Here is a 16,395-nt window from a genome sequence, read left to right on the forward strand (position 1 = left end):
GTTTTCAGCAAGTCCCGGGTGTGATCTCTTTCTCCACCCCCCCGTACAACTGTGCGATTGACCTGTTACCCGCGTCTCCACCTAAGGGTCGTCTATATTCTCTCTCTGGGCCCGAGAGGGAGGCTATGGAGATGTACGTATCAGGTTCCTTGTTGTCTGTCATTATTCATCCTCTCCAGCTGGAGCGGGATTCTTCTTCTCTGTCCCTGCATTGATTATCGGGGGTTGAACGACATCAAGGGTCAAGGATATTCACCCCTTGCCCTTGATGTCGTCGGCCTTCGTAGTCTTGCAGGGCGCAACCATCTTTACGAAGTTAGACCATAGAGGGGGACGAATGTAAAACCGCCTTTAACACACCCACAGGTAATTTTGAGTATCAGGTGATGCCTTTTGGCCTGTCGAACGCCCCGGCGGTTTTTCAAAGATTCGTCAACGATGTGCTTAGAGACATGGTTGACCGATTCGTCTTTGTTTATCTTGACGACATTCAAATTTTTTCTCAGAATGAATGGGACCATGTCCAGCACATCCGACGAGTCTTATGCCGTTTACTCAAGAATCACCTGGGTTCTGGACTCTTGCGGCCGCTGCCCAACCCGTCGAAACCCTGGTCCCACATAGCCATGAATTTTGTCACAGGACTTCCTCCGACCTGTGAAAAATGCAAAAAGGGAATAAATGTATTAAGGTGCTTGTCAGGAGCTGAGTGGGGGGATGCTGTCAGTCATTGAAAATAATTAATTGTGCTGTGATTAGGTCAAACAGTTCTGCAAACAAAACATTACTTAAAAAGATAGAGGTAATACAAAATATAGCTTTGCGCATTTGCTGCGGAGCATTTAGATCTTCTCTGGTAGCTTCATTGCATGTGGAAATGGGAGAATTGCCTCTAGAACTACACAGGTTCCAGTTGAGATTAAAGTACTGGTACAGTGTAAAGGGACATCTGGAAAACCATCCAGCTATAGTAATTCTGAAAAATTGTTGGTAACATGAATATAAAGAAATACCAAGCTTTGGTTGAGTAGTAAGAAAGGAGGTGAACAGCTTGGTGTTGAAAGACCATGAAATTGCTCCTTCTGTTGCTATACCAGCAATTTCCCCTCGGTTGTTCCCTACGCCACTAATATATTTTTTCCAAATTCACAAAATAATGAAAATGCAGAGATGAACATTTCAAATGAATTTGTAGTTCAACAGTTTATAATGACAGAGTGTTATTCTGTATTACAAGTATTTACTGATGGGTCTAAGGAACCAGAGTCTGGAAGAACAGCAGCAGCAGTATATATTCATATACTGTTTATCAGATAATGTGTCAGTTTTTACTAAAACTTGTTTAGCTATCATACTAGCACTACAGTGGAAGTTCAACCAGAAAGAACTGTGATATGTAGTGATTCAATGGCTGCACTCACTAGTCTACTAAATGGTAAATCTGAAACTAGGCAAGACTTAGTATATGTATACAAAGTTTGTTTAGGATAAGGCAGTTAAGGATATAGGTGAATTTCCTCTGGGTACCTGCACATGTGGGTGTGGATGGAAATTAAGCTTGCTAGCAAAGAAAGCATTAAATCATCCACAAGTATATTAGATTAGATTCAACTTTATTGTCATTACACATAAACAATTACAGTGTAACGAAATGTAGTTTAGGTCGAACCATAAGTGCAAATTAGCAAGTGCAGGATATACAGTGAATAAATACAGAATACAATATTAGGACAATATTATACAGTAGTAGAAAATAAGTCGAAAATAAGTTAGCTTTAAATAAAGATGAATTCAAGAGAGTGATATAATTTAAAGTAAGAAATGGAAAAAGTTATGGAATTGTGGGTCTGAAGGAAGACTTCTTTTTCCAGATTCAGAAGTATGTTGGAAATTAGTTAAAAAGATATGGAAATAGGAAGAAGGGTGTCATTATTTCAAGACTAAGAATTGGACAGCATTAAACAATAGTCTTTTTAAAATAGGTAAGCATGAATCAGGAAAGTGTGACAAATGTGGAGAATTTTAAACAGTGAGGCATATTCTTATTGAGGGTTCCGCATATGAAAGGGAAAGATATATTATCATATTTCTTCCATCCAGATCTACTTACACTCCACACTCCAGATCAGTAGGTGGCGGTAATCCGCGATAAAACGCCAGAAGAAGAAGACACACCATTTTCATTTTCTCGTAACGTCACTTCTGTTGTTGTGTGACAAGAGTGCGCATGCGCGTAGCACTGTTTACGTTATCTGGTGTGTATGTTGGAGTGTGCGTGTTGGTGTGTACTCTACCGTCTAAATATATTGCGCACTTTGCGAATCGACGTTGCGGATGTCGATATGGCCGCAGCCGCCCCAAACCCAGAGGACGCAGGCCGAAATAGCGGTAGTCCGAGCACGGCCAGCGCTCTAGCGGGGGACGGGGAATCAGAAGAAGCTGAGGACTTCGCGTCCGCAACGCACTGCTCGGAGCTCTCCCGACGGCAAAACGAGCAGCGGAAGCTCGGGCTCTTCTGCGACGTGACACTGGCGTTTAGTAGCGCATCCAGTAGCTTCGAGTTCACCGCGCACCGCTCCGTCCTGGCCGCGGCAACGGATTACTTTACACCGCTACTCGGGGGTCAGTTTTCGGAGTCCGTGTCGCGGAGGGTGGAGATGAAGGAATGGAGCAACCAGGCAGGCCTCGACCAAGAAACGGTGGAGAGCGTCATCCAGTTCATGTACACTGGCGAAATCCGAGTGAGCACCGCGAATGTGCATGAGGTCTTGGAGCTAGCGGACAGGTGAGAGGATATTATAGGAAGCTATCTATCTGGTAGAATTTAGGTAATTACGGTCTAGATAATTTAAGAGAGTCTAATCCACTTTGTCAGCGGTACATGTTAGCGGCGTTATGGGTGTTACCTGGCGTCAGTACATTTGTTTGTCGTATCAAATACACAGTAGTATCGGCTTGAGACATTGCAGAATCAATTGGCCTTTCATGTGTTATATTTTTTCTGGCATATTGGGACGTTGCAACGTTAACATACAAAAAGTAAAATAATTGCAATTTAACTATTCTAGAAGTTCCAATTCGATCACGATCGACGTTTTGACGCTTTTATGATGCAGTTAAGCTGTTTTATTTGGATATTTGTTAGAGATTCTGTCTTTTCTTCAACATCAATTGTATCCACCAAATAGTGTAGAGTGACACTCTACCGTTGTTCACGTAATTTAAAAATAAATTGTTGGCATTGATGGATAAAGTAATTATACGCCTCGAAGTGGAAAAACTAAAACTGAAGTCTCAATGAATGTTCTAGCCAAGTTATGGCTGGAGTACATACACGACTTTTAAAATCGATTTTTTAAACTAGACATCATGCACTTGCACACATTTTGAAAGTTTCAGATAGAAACACACTAACTGATCAAATCTGCAGATTGGCACAGACTTTCTGCAGTAAGTCCAGACTGAAAATCTGAGTAAAGGTCTTGTCGTGTATTTTAGCTTTTAGGGAGCGTCTCGAAAGTGCAACACGCACAAATATCTATACGCCAGCTAACATGCCCCGTTGGGCCTAGTTCCTACAGGTAGTATGACTATAAATTAATTTTCCAGATTTATACTTATTTCTGATACATGATGGCATTTTTTACAACATTTCTACTGATTGAGAGAGGAAATACTGCAGTTGATTGACTTAAAATGCCCCTTTATACTTTCGTGGTGAGTAAATATTAGGGATGCATCGAAATGAAAATTCTTGGCCGAAACCGAAAGAGAGCAAACCAAGGCCGAAAACCGAAATAAATTATGCAAATTATTAATACCATGGAATTTATAGCTATTACCCTGTACTAACTTTACTAAAATCAAGGCATTGCAATTGCATACATTTATATTAAAGTTTCAAAGAATAAATCAATTAAAAATTATGCAAATATTTATTTAGCACATTGCAACAATGCACAGTATAAAATCAAATTCAAACTTAAATGTTTAACTTGACCCTACTCATTAAATAATAATGTACAGCACTTCTGGGGACTTCAGACAGATAACCATCTGCATGACCTTTTAGAAAGATTTGAGCTAGTGTATTTAAATAGGGCCAATGCATAAACATTTTTATAAAAAAATATATATCTAGCAGAAATATGGCTACAATCTTATAGTCACATATATAGAAGCCTAAGAACAGAATAGACTTATACTTATTTGAGGCACTTTCTTGCAGGATTTCACTGAACATATCAGACAACGAGGTTGCATGTCCCTCGTCTGGTGCAGAGAGACAAGCCTTTTTTTCTCCGCTATGATCTCCGTCTGCGCTTTGCGCTTCTCTGTCTGCACGCGGGTTCTCCGCATACGTTGCGACCCGGATCGCGATGACCTACCTTTGAAAATTTGTGCCGCATTAACCAATCAGGACCTCCCATGACGCGAAATTTGTGAATTTCACGCGCGAATGATGCGAGTAAACACAAAGTGTACAAGCGTCCATTTGAAGCGTTTGGTGTGAACACTCTCTATAAGAGTATATACACGAGATTTACTGAAATACGTCCACAGCGCAGACTTTTTCGCTTCAGATAAGCACGTGCAGGTCGCGGTTTCTGTTTGCGTCATCACATCATTTCGGTTGAAATGCCTTTTGGGCCATTTTCGGCTGAAAATTGTCGGTGGCCGAATATTCGTTGCATCCCTAGTAAATATTGTAGAAATATTCCACACTAGTGTTATATAGGTTTGTTAGTCCTACAAAATAATGCTGTTTATAAAGAGGTGGCACTCATTATGAAGTGAAGGAAACAAGGTCAGGTCAGTTGCAGTCAAAATACAGAACCATTTAAAATTGAGCAAACATCTTGTATCTACATAATGTAAACAGTACCCTTCCCTTATAATAACTGTAAATTTAGACTTCTTTAACAACTGAATAGCATGCAAAGGTAAATTGCATACATAATGTTTAGCAGAATAAATAGAGAACAGCACTCAAATGTAACTTTTTTTTTAATAGGTAGCACCATATCTATGAGTAGCACTGGTAGGTATGACGACATTGCAACCACTCGCGGCGAACATTCTGTCTCAACAATGTGTTCCAAACTGCGTAGTACTGAAATCTGCGCGTCTTTTAATATCTACTTCTGGCTGCCTGGTGGGAGTATGTTTTTCCTGAATACGATGGTAACTACATCGAATATTCGGCCACCGGAAATTTTTGGTTTTGGCCCGAAAGACTTTTATCACCGAAATGTTGTGACGACGCAAACAGAAACCGCTGAAGCGACAAGTCTGCGGTGTGGACGTATTTTAGTAAATCTCGTATATACTCTTATAGAGTGTTCACACCAAACGCTGTAAATCGCGTTATTCGCGTGTAGTTGGACGCTTGAACACTTTGAGTTTACTCGCATAATTCGTGCGTGAAATTCGCTTCATTACAGATGCGAATTCGCATCATGGGAGGGGCTTCTGCTGCTCGCTCACGGCCCTACTAGAGAAAGCTCCTGATTGGTTAATGCAGCGTGAATTTTCGCCAAAATTCAGATTTTTCACGCGAGATTCGCATCAATTCATTGCAAGTAGGTCATTGCAAGGTAGGATGTATGCGGAGAACCCGTGTGCAGAGGGAGAAGCGCAAAGCGCAGAAGGAGATCATAGCGGAGAAAAAAAGACTCGTCTCTCTGCACCAGATGAGGGTCATGCACCCTCGTTGTCTGATATGTTCAGTGAAATCTTGCAAAAAAGTGCCTCAAATAATAGGAAGTCTATTCTGTTCTTAGGCTTCTATATCTGTGACTATAAGATTGTAGCCATATTTCTGCTAGATATTTTTTTATTTGATAAAAATGTTTATTTATGCACTGGTCCTATTTAAATACACTAGTCAAGTTAAACATTTAAGTTTGAATTTGATTTTATACTGTGCATTGTTGCAATGTGCTAAATACAAATTTGCATAATTTGTAATTGATTTATTCTTTGAAACTTTTATATTAATTTATGCAATTGCAATGCCTTGATTTTAGTAAAGTTAGTACAAGGTCATAGCCATAAATGCCAGGGTACTAATAATTGGCATAATTTATTTCTGTGTTTCGGTTTTCGGTCTTGGTTTCCTCTTTTTCGGTTTCGGCCAAGAATTTTCATTTCGGTGCATCCTTACTTTCAACCGATCGGCGGGCTTCATCTAAGCTTTGGACACTGCTGAAAGATATGTGGACATAAATACATAGCTTTTATCTTGGTACTGATGAAATTTCATCGAAATCCATAGAGGAGAAGGTATTTTACTAAATTGCTGAAATTGGGTAGTCTGTATTTAATAATAAGCATTTTTGATCACATGACTTCTATTGTAGTTAATGTTTACTATTTTAATATATTCCCTGTTATTATAAATATCATAACTTTCGCAATCATCAACTGATTTTTACAATTCAGATGTCGTCGTAAAGGGAATTTTCAGCTCTGTCTAGAAAGTGACCCATTTTGAGTTTAGGGGTGTTTGGAAATTTTGATATCATACCTAGCACTAGTGCACCCAACTTCAAGAGTTATACCCCGAAAAAAATATGATTGTCTTGTCTGAATAGTATAATACAAAATAGTAAAACTATTGCAATCAAAACATGCATGTGATGTCTGCTGTGTTTAACATAGTCACAATGGCTTTGTGGTTTCCTGAAATCATTTTTAAATCATAAAACAAAGGCTTAAATGACACTGAACAAAATTATAAACAAAACACTTTTGTTTTTGCCCCCTTTTTTCATTAACTGAACTCATAGCTTTAAGACATAGATGTCCGGTAAGTATGCTGGCCATGCAAGAACTGGGATGTTTTCAGCTTCCAGGAATGGTGTACAGATCCTTGCCACATGGTGCCATGCATTATCGTGCTGCAACATGAGGTGATGATAGTGGATGAATGTTACAACAATGGGAATCAGGATCTCGTCATGGTATCTCTTTGAATCAATCTCGGCAAAGGAGAAGTGCTCACTAACACAGATTTAGACAGATTTGTTATCAATATTTGAGAGAAATAGGCCTTTTCTGTACAGGTGGCAAAAACAAAAGTGTTGTGTTTATAATTTCAGTGTATATAAATAAGAAAAATAATTTCAAAGGTAAACATCAACATATGCATTATGTTAGCCTAAGTTAACCTACATTAAAGTTCTGTTTTTAACTTTTACTATTAAATAGTCATATATTTGTCCACATAAAACTACTGTAGTTAACCAGACTTTTATTTTGGCTTATTATTATTTTATTTTCTGTGTTTGATAGCGTCATTTCACATACCTTCACTCAGTAAAATCTTCTGAAATAAACTCTCAGAGCAACTCTGGAGTTTAAGTTCATGTGTTCATGTCCTCATACAGAGCAACACAAACAAGCGGGACTGTTTAATGCACCTGCCAAAGTGATTTCTTTGTACATAGAATGCAGCCCTAGTTGCTAGACATGCCCACTTCCTGTCGCCAATGGTCACTGTCGCTGGTGGTCTAAACGTGGTGTAAGTAACCAACCCACTCCTGATACCGCTGGTCCATCCCCAAGACAACCCCCAAAGCACTTTACTCTGGCAGCCAGTGGGAAAATTAATGATGAAAGGGGTGCATGAGTGCCACCTAGCTGTGACCAAGTTTATAGTAAAAAGCCTACACCCCTTCTCAATATTGGAGTCCAAGAGCTTTAGGTAACCAATCTTCCATATACCGAGAAAACACTAATTCAACACAATTCACTCAAATCTTTATTTTTGTTGCTGTTCACCTTTTTGTTGATAATGACGAGATAATTCAGGGTTTTTTCGTCTCTGCTTCTTCAAAAACATACTTTAGTTTTTTTAGATTGACTTGTTATCGGTTCCACAGGAAAGTTTGGTTGTTGCTGATTGTCTGCCATTCTCACTACATTGACACAGCGGACATGAGCGCTATGAAAAATATGTTGGCTGAAAATGTACACATGACCACTTGCAATCTTGGGCCAGAACAGTTTTTGGTCCTACGCCTTTCACGGATAAAAATGTTAATTGATCACTATACTTCTTGATTGCTATCGGGATGTAAAGAGATTTCCAACCAAAATCTTGACATTTCAGGACAGGATCACCCACCGTGCCTTTAAGACTTCCGGCTCACTGCTTGATCCCATTAGTCAGAAATTACCAAGCATTTAAAAAGCACAATGGCAAAGAGCAGTGTCTAAATTATTTAATCGGGGCCACAAGATTATGAGTTTCTAACCTAGACTACTTTGTTTCTCACCATATGAAGTTGGACAGTTGGATCTTTTGGCCGACTTGGTCAAACATGCAATTAAATACATGTATTACATACAAAATACTTTTAAATAGTGTGTGTTTCCTGTGTCATCCGATATGAATATGTGAATTCAGTGCAACCGTAATATTAAACTTCATTTGATAGTATAACAAATTATTATAATGTCACTTAGCCCTGGATCTATGCTTCATGTTTTAATAGTGATGTCCTATGCAATAACAATAAAGTAAACAACATGTTGTTATGTTTTTGAGAGGTGCAGAATGCAGGCCGAGCTGTTTTTAAATGTTATTTACTTTACGCACTTGTTGTGTCACGTGGTAACACTCGTTCCTAAGGTTTTCTGAGCTTTCTGTGGCTGTTGTGACAGCCTATTACCGTTATTCGAGAAACTTTCCCATTTGAACCATTAACAGAAATGTCCTCTTACATAGTAACGACAAAACGTACTTGGCGGTAATGGCGCCCTCCATGGAGACATCGAGGTACTCAACCCCAAATATACCTCACCCTTCAGGATTTATCTCAGTGACACATGAATTCTTACCTGGTATGGGGTTGAAAAAGCCAATCATATCACTGTGAAGGAAATGCCAAAACTGCCCTTTAGTCAGATAGGTGGACCAGCCTCTGTCAGGGCCATTATGTAACTGCGACCGTGCACTACACATCCCTGGGCAGATTGAAACAAATGTTCCGTTGATAAATGGACAGCCAGGATCAGAATAGTGTTGACAGAAAAGCAGCAGCTCCTTGGTAAGAAGCCATTTCAACTTATTAAATTATTATTTTGCAATTCCTACATTTAACAATTTAATGAAATATTCTATAAATAATCTGTTTTTGTTGTTTCAGGACTCCCACAATATTCACTTGTCCTTTATGTGAAAACCAGATGGAACTCATTATATCTAATGGTAGAGAGATTCTTGGAGCAATATCCAGCAATCCAAGCAGCAGCCTTGGACCCACGGCTGTGAAAAGCGATGACAAAAGACAACCTGGAGCGTCTGAAAGATGAGGAATTTATCCAGCTCATGAACATCCTTTATACATCAAAACTGTGTGTTTCATGTGAAAATTTATTGTAAATGTAAATAAGTTATGTTCTTACTTTTGATGCATTTATCTTTTGAGAAAAATACATAGCAATATTTTTATTAATACTTTTGTTTCTGTTGTTATATATTCTTTATTGTATTATTAAGAAATGTCAATTGTGTTAATTCAAATAAAGCAGAGTTCATTTTGTTCCCAATTTGAGTCTTTTTATATCAAAAAGTACCAATAAGAATACCATTAATGTAACGGATCCATAAGAGTAGTTATTCCGTTAAAATCTAAACGATACCCACATCCAGTTAAGACGTAACATATATTTGATACACCATGTGGGTTTTTTACATAATCTTTGGATGTGCAAGATATGCTCACGTCAGAAGAAACACCTGTGAGTCTACTCGCTTGAATGTTTAAACAGGCATGACTTTAAAATTTTCAACCATTTTAAACTTGTGTTAATACGAAAACTACACAGTCTGCTATAGAGATATTTGTTGTTAAATAGGGGATGTGAATGTGTCGCGCTGCATTAACGGGCCCTGTTTCATGATTTACAATCTCTGTAAAAGGAAAATCCAAAATTGTAGGTTGGAAACGTGGAGTAGTTGTAAAATGCTTGCACTCTGAGAAAAGGGCAAAGGTTGCTTATGCAACTTAACTTCATCTCTATATACATTAGGGATGGGCAATATGGCCTTAAAACTAGATGGCGATATGTTCTATCAAAATAAATGATATAATCTGCGCTGTCATACGCTCATAAATGTATTAAAGAAACATACAAACTCGCATTGTAATGGTGGCAAACAGGCAGCAGTATGATGCGCGCTGTTGTTGTGAAAGCACAATGGGAGCATTCTTTTCATGGGACACTCCGCTCAAGCATCCATTATGAAACAAGAAGGAAATTAAATTGAACAATACACGCGCACAGGTAACATCTAAGGAATATATACCGGTCAGGGTTTTTCCTGCCATAAAATATCTTGAAGTCAGCTTTATTTGATCATTAAATGTGAATTATGAGTAATGTAGATAACTGCTGTGCTTATTATGACTGCAGGTGCACTAGTGCTACGCCCCAAAATCTCATACTATGAAAGTACATACTGAATTTTAGTAAGTACTTTTCTATCGACCGTTAATCCAGTGTGTTCTATAAAGTATGAATGGGAGTAGTATGAACACATTTCAGACATACTGCATCCACCATGTTTTATTGTCATGTCACCCTTATGCTCTTTGACAATTGACAAAAGTATTAATAACCACCTATACGTTGGTGTTGATGAAAACAATTTACTGACGAGAAAATCTTGCATTTGAAAACGAACTTCCATCTTCCTGTTTTCCACTATTTTTGTTATAGATTTACTTTAGAAATTTGACTGTTACTCATATTAGTCAAAAGCAACTGACATGATGACAAAAGTTGGATTATTGTAATTGATCCGAGTCCTGCTTAATGACATATATATACTGAAATATTTAAATGCAGATTGTAGTGACATTAATAGATTTGTGAACTTGAAAACATGATGATCGTTCTCCTTAGAGGTTTTGCCCATAATCTTTACAATGGCATGTAGAGAATTATATATCTGTTAATGTCTGTTTTGTAACTCCTTACTAAGAGAAATTGTTTTTCCATTCCTCTAGGTTTTTGCTGGTGCACTTAAAAGACTTTTGTGGAGAGTTTCTAAAGAGGAAACTTAGCCTTGGTAACTGTGTGGCCGTCCATAGCCTGGCACACATGTACACTTTGGATCAGCTGGCCTTGCGTGCTGCTGATATGATACGCCGCAACTTCCACAAAGTAATCCAAGATGAGGAGTTTTTCACTTTACCATTCCATCTGGTCAGGGACTGGCTCTCTGATGCTGAAATTACAGTTGACTCTGAAGAGGTTCTGTTTGATGCTGTCATCAAGTGGGTTCAGAAGAACTCAGAAGAGCGTGGGGAGTATTTTGAGGAGCTCTTTCGTCTTCTCCGCTTACCACAGATAAAGCCAACCTATCTAACAAGAGTTGTGAAAAATGAGCCGTTGGTGGTGCAAAATGCTGCCTGCCTCCAGCTTGTTTCAGAGGCTGTGGAGGGCCATGCAATCCGCTTCGAGAACCTTAAATCTGCTGATACAGAGTTCTGGGCTTCATACATGGCCACCTTCCAACCAAGGTTTGGCCAGAACATGGATGTTATAATGGTGGTTGGTGGTGTGTCTGAGGGAGGTGACTACCTGAGTGAGTGCGTAGGGTATTTTGTGTATGAGGATCGGTGGATTAATTTACCACACATTCACAACCACCTAGATGGTCATGCAATTGCTACCACTGATACACATGTATATGTGGCAGGGTCCATGGAACCAGGATTTGCAAAGACAATGGAACGCTACAATCCAAATCGCAACACCTGGGAACAGGTGAGCAACCTTACCACACGTAAGCATTCCTTTGGCCTCACCTGCATTAAAAATATTCTATATAGCATTGGCGGTCATGGCAACTTCAGCCCTGGCTTCAAAGATGTGAGTGTTTATGAGCCTGACCTGGATAAGTGGCACAACCTAGAGTCGGCTCCCAAGATTTTGAGAGATGTCAAGGCCATTAGTGTTGAAGATCGGTATGTTTATGTTACGGCACGAACACCTGTAGATACTGACAGCGATGATGGGTTGAAAACAGTTACTACTCGTTATGACACTGTCAGTCGGCAATGGCAAGAGGTTGACTCTCTACCACTAATTGATAACTACTGCTTGTTTCAAATGGCTGTAGCATCCACCAACTTTTACCACACTGCTTCCTGCTGTCCCAAGAGCTACACCAACATACGTGACGACATTGCACGGCAGAAGATTAGCGGAAGGATCTCAGATGATATTCTTGAGAGTCTTCCCCCAGAGGTTATCAGTGTCGAGGGTGCTGCTATCTGTTTTCTTGGCGATGATGTGTTTGTGATTGGTGGCTGGAAGAACAGTGATGATGTGGACAAACAGTATCGCAAAGAGGCATATCGTTATTGTGCTGAGCGCAAGCGCTGGATGCTTCTGCCACCCATGCCCCAGCCACGCTGTCGTGCAACTGCATGCCATGTGCGCATCCCCTACCGCTTTCTTTATGGCTGCCAGCGCTACCCAATGCCTCAAAACTTGGCACGGCAGCGGGACCGCATGCAACAAATGCAGCAGTTACATCGTCGCACATTAACTCTACGTAGACAGCTGCAATCGCAAATTGAATGCTGAATATCATTAAGTCCCCACTGGGGGAGCAATAGACAAACTGCTGCTGAAAATCAGAGAACATTGTGTCAAAAGCATTCCCTTGATCCTGTTCTTGTATAATTTGAGTGTTTTGTTTCATTTGTGTTGGGATATTTGTTAAAGAGAAGATGTATAAAATTGTTAAAGATGGTAAAGAGAATATTTTAATGTGACTGTTTGTTTAATGGAATCGGATAATTATGTGAAGAGGAAATCTTAAATTTTACATTAACACAAAAAATGTTGTTTTATGACTTTGCATGAATTTGCCTTGACAATAATATGCTGCAGCTGCTGAACAGCAGTAATTTAGTCATCATTCAGTTTGATAACTGTTGTGTTGGCTGATTTTGTGTTGTATTTTATTAGTTTTTGTTACAGTTGCGGGTAATCACCATTTAAGCGATGGTTTACCCCAGAATGTGAAATTCTATCATAATTTACTCACCCTCAAATTGTTCCAAAGCTCCAAAGTAATTTCCTACTATGGTTGTCAATATTGCCCCAGAACTGTTTTGTTTCCCACATTCCTCCAAATATAACCTTTAGTGTTTAACGGAACAAGAAAATAAAGTTGAGTGTGAGTATCTTGACAGAATTTTCATTTTCGGTCAAACTATACCTTAAAACAAAGCAACAAATTAGCACTTGTTAAAGCTCTTGCTTATTTTTTTACCCTTTCCTTAAGTTATTGGTCTCGAATTGTGCTCCATTCATTTTTATTAATAAATATTATTATTATTTATTTTTTGTACCAGGACTGCAATATGGTTGTAGTCTTTCGTATTTCTCTGTGTCATTTCTCATAAATACAAGCACCTAATCTAGACACTATCTTTATGTGAAGTCTTCCTGTTTTAATTTGTCTTTTTTTGTCTTCTTTGAAAGCTCATGGAATTCTCAAGTCGTCATACATTATTACCAATTCGTATTATAAAGGAAAAGTTTTCCTTTTAACGTTTTAATGATACTCACCCTTTGGCCATCCTAGATGTATGTTTTGTTAAATCTTTGTTACATTAAAATCCTGCCATGTTTGATTGAGTGGCAATATTTTAGTTTTTTCCCAAATACATTTAAAATCTTAAATGTTATCTCATCTGTTTTTTTCATAAGATATTTATGAATCCACTATAATCAGTTGAATTACTTTTACGATTGTATGTGCTTTTCAGACATTAAAAAAGCAATGTATTTGCTGTTACAAATGTACTTTGGCCATTCTATATTCCTAAACTAATTATAACGTTTTTTCTGTACATTTTCTGTACTTGATTTAAAACAGGGCTCGGCAATAATGTCCAGGGGCAAGCGTGTGTGACAGAAGTGAAGCGAAATTGTTACTTTCATAATCGGGCCAGTGCTGTATCATAAAGTTTAGAATTTGCACGTTTTTAAGCCTTGCGAGATACTGCAAGGCGACGCAAAAGTGAACTCTGTTCTTCCTGACTGTTTGCGAGTCTCACCTTAGAATATTGAATTAAGTTCGCTTTTGGGTCGTCTTACTCTTGAACAGATATATCCACACAAAGTGATGTCGGAATGCCCATATAAGCAAGTATCCTTGTAAAAGTAGTGCATTATGTTCAGTTAAGTAAACAAAAACAAAACAAATGTAACGATATAAGCACTTAAAGGGACAGAAGCATAATAAACATGTTTTTAATGTTTATGAAACAACAAAGGATAAAGACAAAAAAACTCACTGGTCATGCTTGATTAACATTTGTAACTTTAATAAGTTTTAATATAAATTGTATTTATACAGTGAAGACTAGTTTGAAGTGTTATTTTACTGTACATTTGATTACTTTCTTCAGTTTTGTACTTGATAACTACCTGTTAGACCAACCTGAAGCGCTGTTTATTTAATTTGAATGTTTGCTTTATTACATATATTTGTGCTATTGTTTGTAATATGATTGTTTGTTCTTTTTTTATTACTGACTGATTGGTTTTCTTGAACAATTGTTGAGATTTCTATGTGTCAGGCTATTAGCTTTATGGTATCTTAACCGTATTTATTAAGATTGCATAGGTCAAAATACATAAACAAATAACTAGACAATTTTATTTATTTACTACTTTTTTTGTTGCGGGACCAGTGAAAATTTGAACCAATCTTTAGAAATGTGAACTGCAAATGTACATTCCTCAATTTGATTAGAATATGCACACATTTGAAAGTAACTTAGCTCCACTCTGCAGAAAGCAAATTTCTATATTTAAATGTCTTTCATTTCTTTCTACTTTATCAGTCATTTCTTTCCAGTCGCTAATATTCTAAAATGCTAATAGTCTTGTTATAGATATCTGTGTCATAAGTCATAGTTAATTCGATTTCCTTGAAAAATGCTTAGTACACTTAATAATGCATTTTAATTCAACCCAATCATTGACATACTGCTCAAGACCAGCTTAACATTTTTTTATGTTCACTTGATGAACACTGACTAAGCCATTATTGCAGTCCATACCAAAGTATTTCACAGTATTCTTGAATTAAAAAGCCGGATAGAAATTGGCTTTGGATAATGTAAATTTAGACGTTTTCATAGTTATATCATACACAACAAACATGAGTATTAATGCTCTGATTTTCCTTTCCTGCTTTTGTCTTTCAAGAGAAAATGTAGTAGAGCTATGTTCTTTTGCATGTGTTCTAAAGTATTGTGGCTCTTGAATGAAAATGAATAAAAGAATAACCAAATCAACAAATCCTAGTTCTTGCATATATATTTTAAAAGTGGCAAACAGTAGAATGTTTGAGTTTGCATTGTCTCCTTACACATTACCTGCATGCTGGAAATGCACACAGAGCTTTTTGTTATAGGTTGTCCAAAGTAATCATCTTTTTTATTTGAATCCTTGCATGATGTTCAGCTCTGTGGGACCAGTTTTCAATGTCTGCTAAAAAAAGGCATGCGATTTGTTTTTAGCATCTGATTGATTTCTTTAAAAATGCTGCACATATGTCGTATTTGGGTCCACTGGTTATAAAGAAAATTAAGGTGTTATGGACACTCTTTCCTCCTGTCTGGGACAGCTGTGTGTGTGTGTGTGTGTGTGTGTGTGTGTGTGTGTGTGTGTGTGTGTGTGTGTGTGCGTGTGCGTGCGTGCGTGCGTGCTTGATAATATGTGGTGTTTGCTTGTGAGTTTTGTCTGTCCACGGGTCTGCAACATTGTTACATTTTAAACATGGACACCTGTCTGGTCCCACATTCTCACATATTTTACCTTCTTTGCTGGAACCTTTCTACACTTTCCTGTAATCTACCCAATCTACAATCTAGTGGTGGCACAAGACGTAAATTGCCTTGCCTGTGTGGCTCCTCAACAGTCAATCAAGATGAGGCCAAGATTTTCTGCTCAGAGGGCCTGAAATTAATTTTGAAGAAAGAGAAGCATTGAAAATGTTTTTTTCAGGTAAAAGCCTGTGAGTCAGTCTTTGTGTACATGTATAGTTTAAGGTAAATTACAAATATTAACTATATATGCTGTCTATGTTGTAGAGCTTCAGCATAGCCAAAATACAAACCCCTGAATACTCTGTCAGGTCCGGAAAGTGGTTAATGGTCCAAGTTGAATATCTCAACTTCAATAGGATGGTTTATGACTCTTAATCCCATCTTCAAAAGAAACTCCATGGGGAAAACTGTCATGATCTTGGGTGGTGAGACACGGACAGAGGACCCAGGTGCAGACAGGGGGTAAGGGGTTTTAACAGAGGACTTTAGGAAGTATAAAACAAAGACCCACGAAGGGGTA

The 16,395-nt window shown here is 38.2% G+C and overlaps 1 protein-coding gene across 2 annotated transcripts; it reads left to right on the forward strand.

The window, feature by feature from the left end:
* Positions 1-2,241: 2,241 nt before the first annotated feature.
* On the forward strand, positions 2,242-13,838 carry klhl11 (kelch-like family member 11). Of its 2 annotated transcripts, XM_079475948.1 has the most exons (3): positions 2,269-2,785; positions 11,022-11,602; positions 11,717-12,856. In XM_079475948.1, the coding sequence occupies exons 1-3, from the start codon at positions 2,343-2,345 to the stop codon at positions 12,607-12,609; spliced, it is 1,917 nt and encodes a 638-aa protein (XP_079332074.1). In that variant the 5' UTR covers positions 2,269-2,342; the 3' UTR covers positions 12,610-12,856. The 2 variants fall into 2 exon arrangements, with proteins under 2 accessions (XP_079332073.1, XP_079332074.1); XM_079475947.1 differs by having other exon boundaries at positions 2,242-2,785; positions 11,022-13,838.
* Positions 13,839-16,395: the final 2,557 nt, after the last annotated feature.

This window comes from Barbatula barbatula (genome assembly GCF_947034865.1).
Source record: "Barbatula barbatula genome assembly, chromosome: 16".
Lineage (NCBI taxonomy): Eukaryota > Metazoa > Chordata > Actinopteri > Cypriniformes > Nemacheilidae > Barbatula > Barbatula barbatula.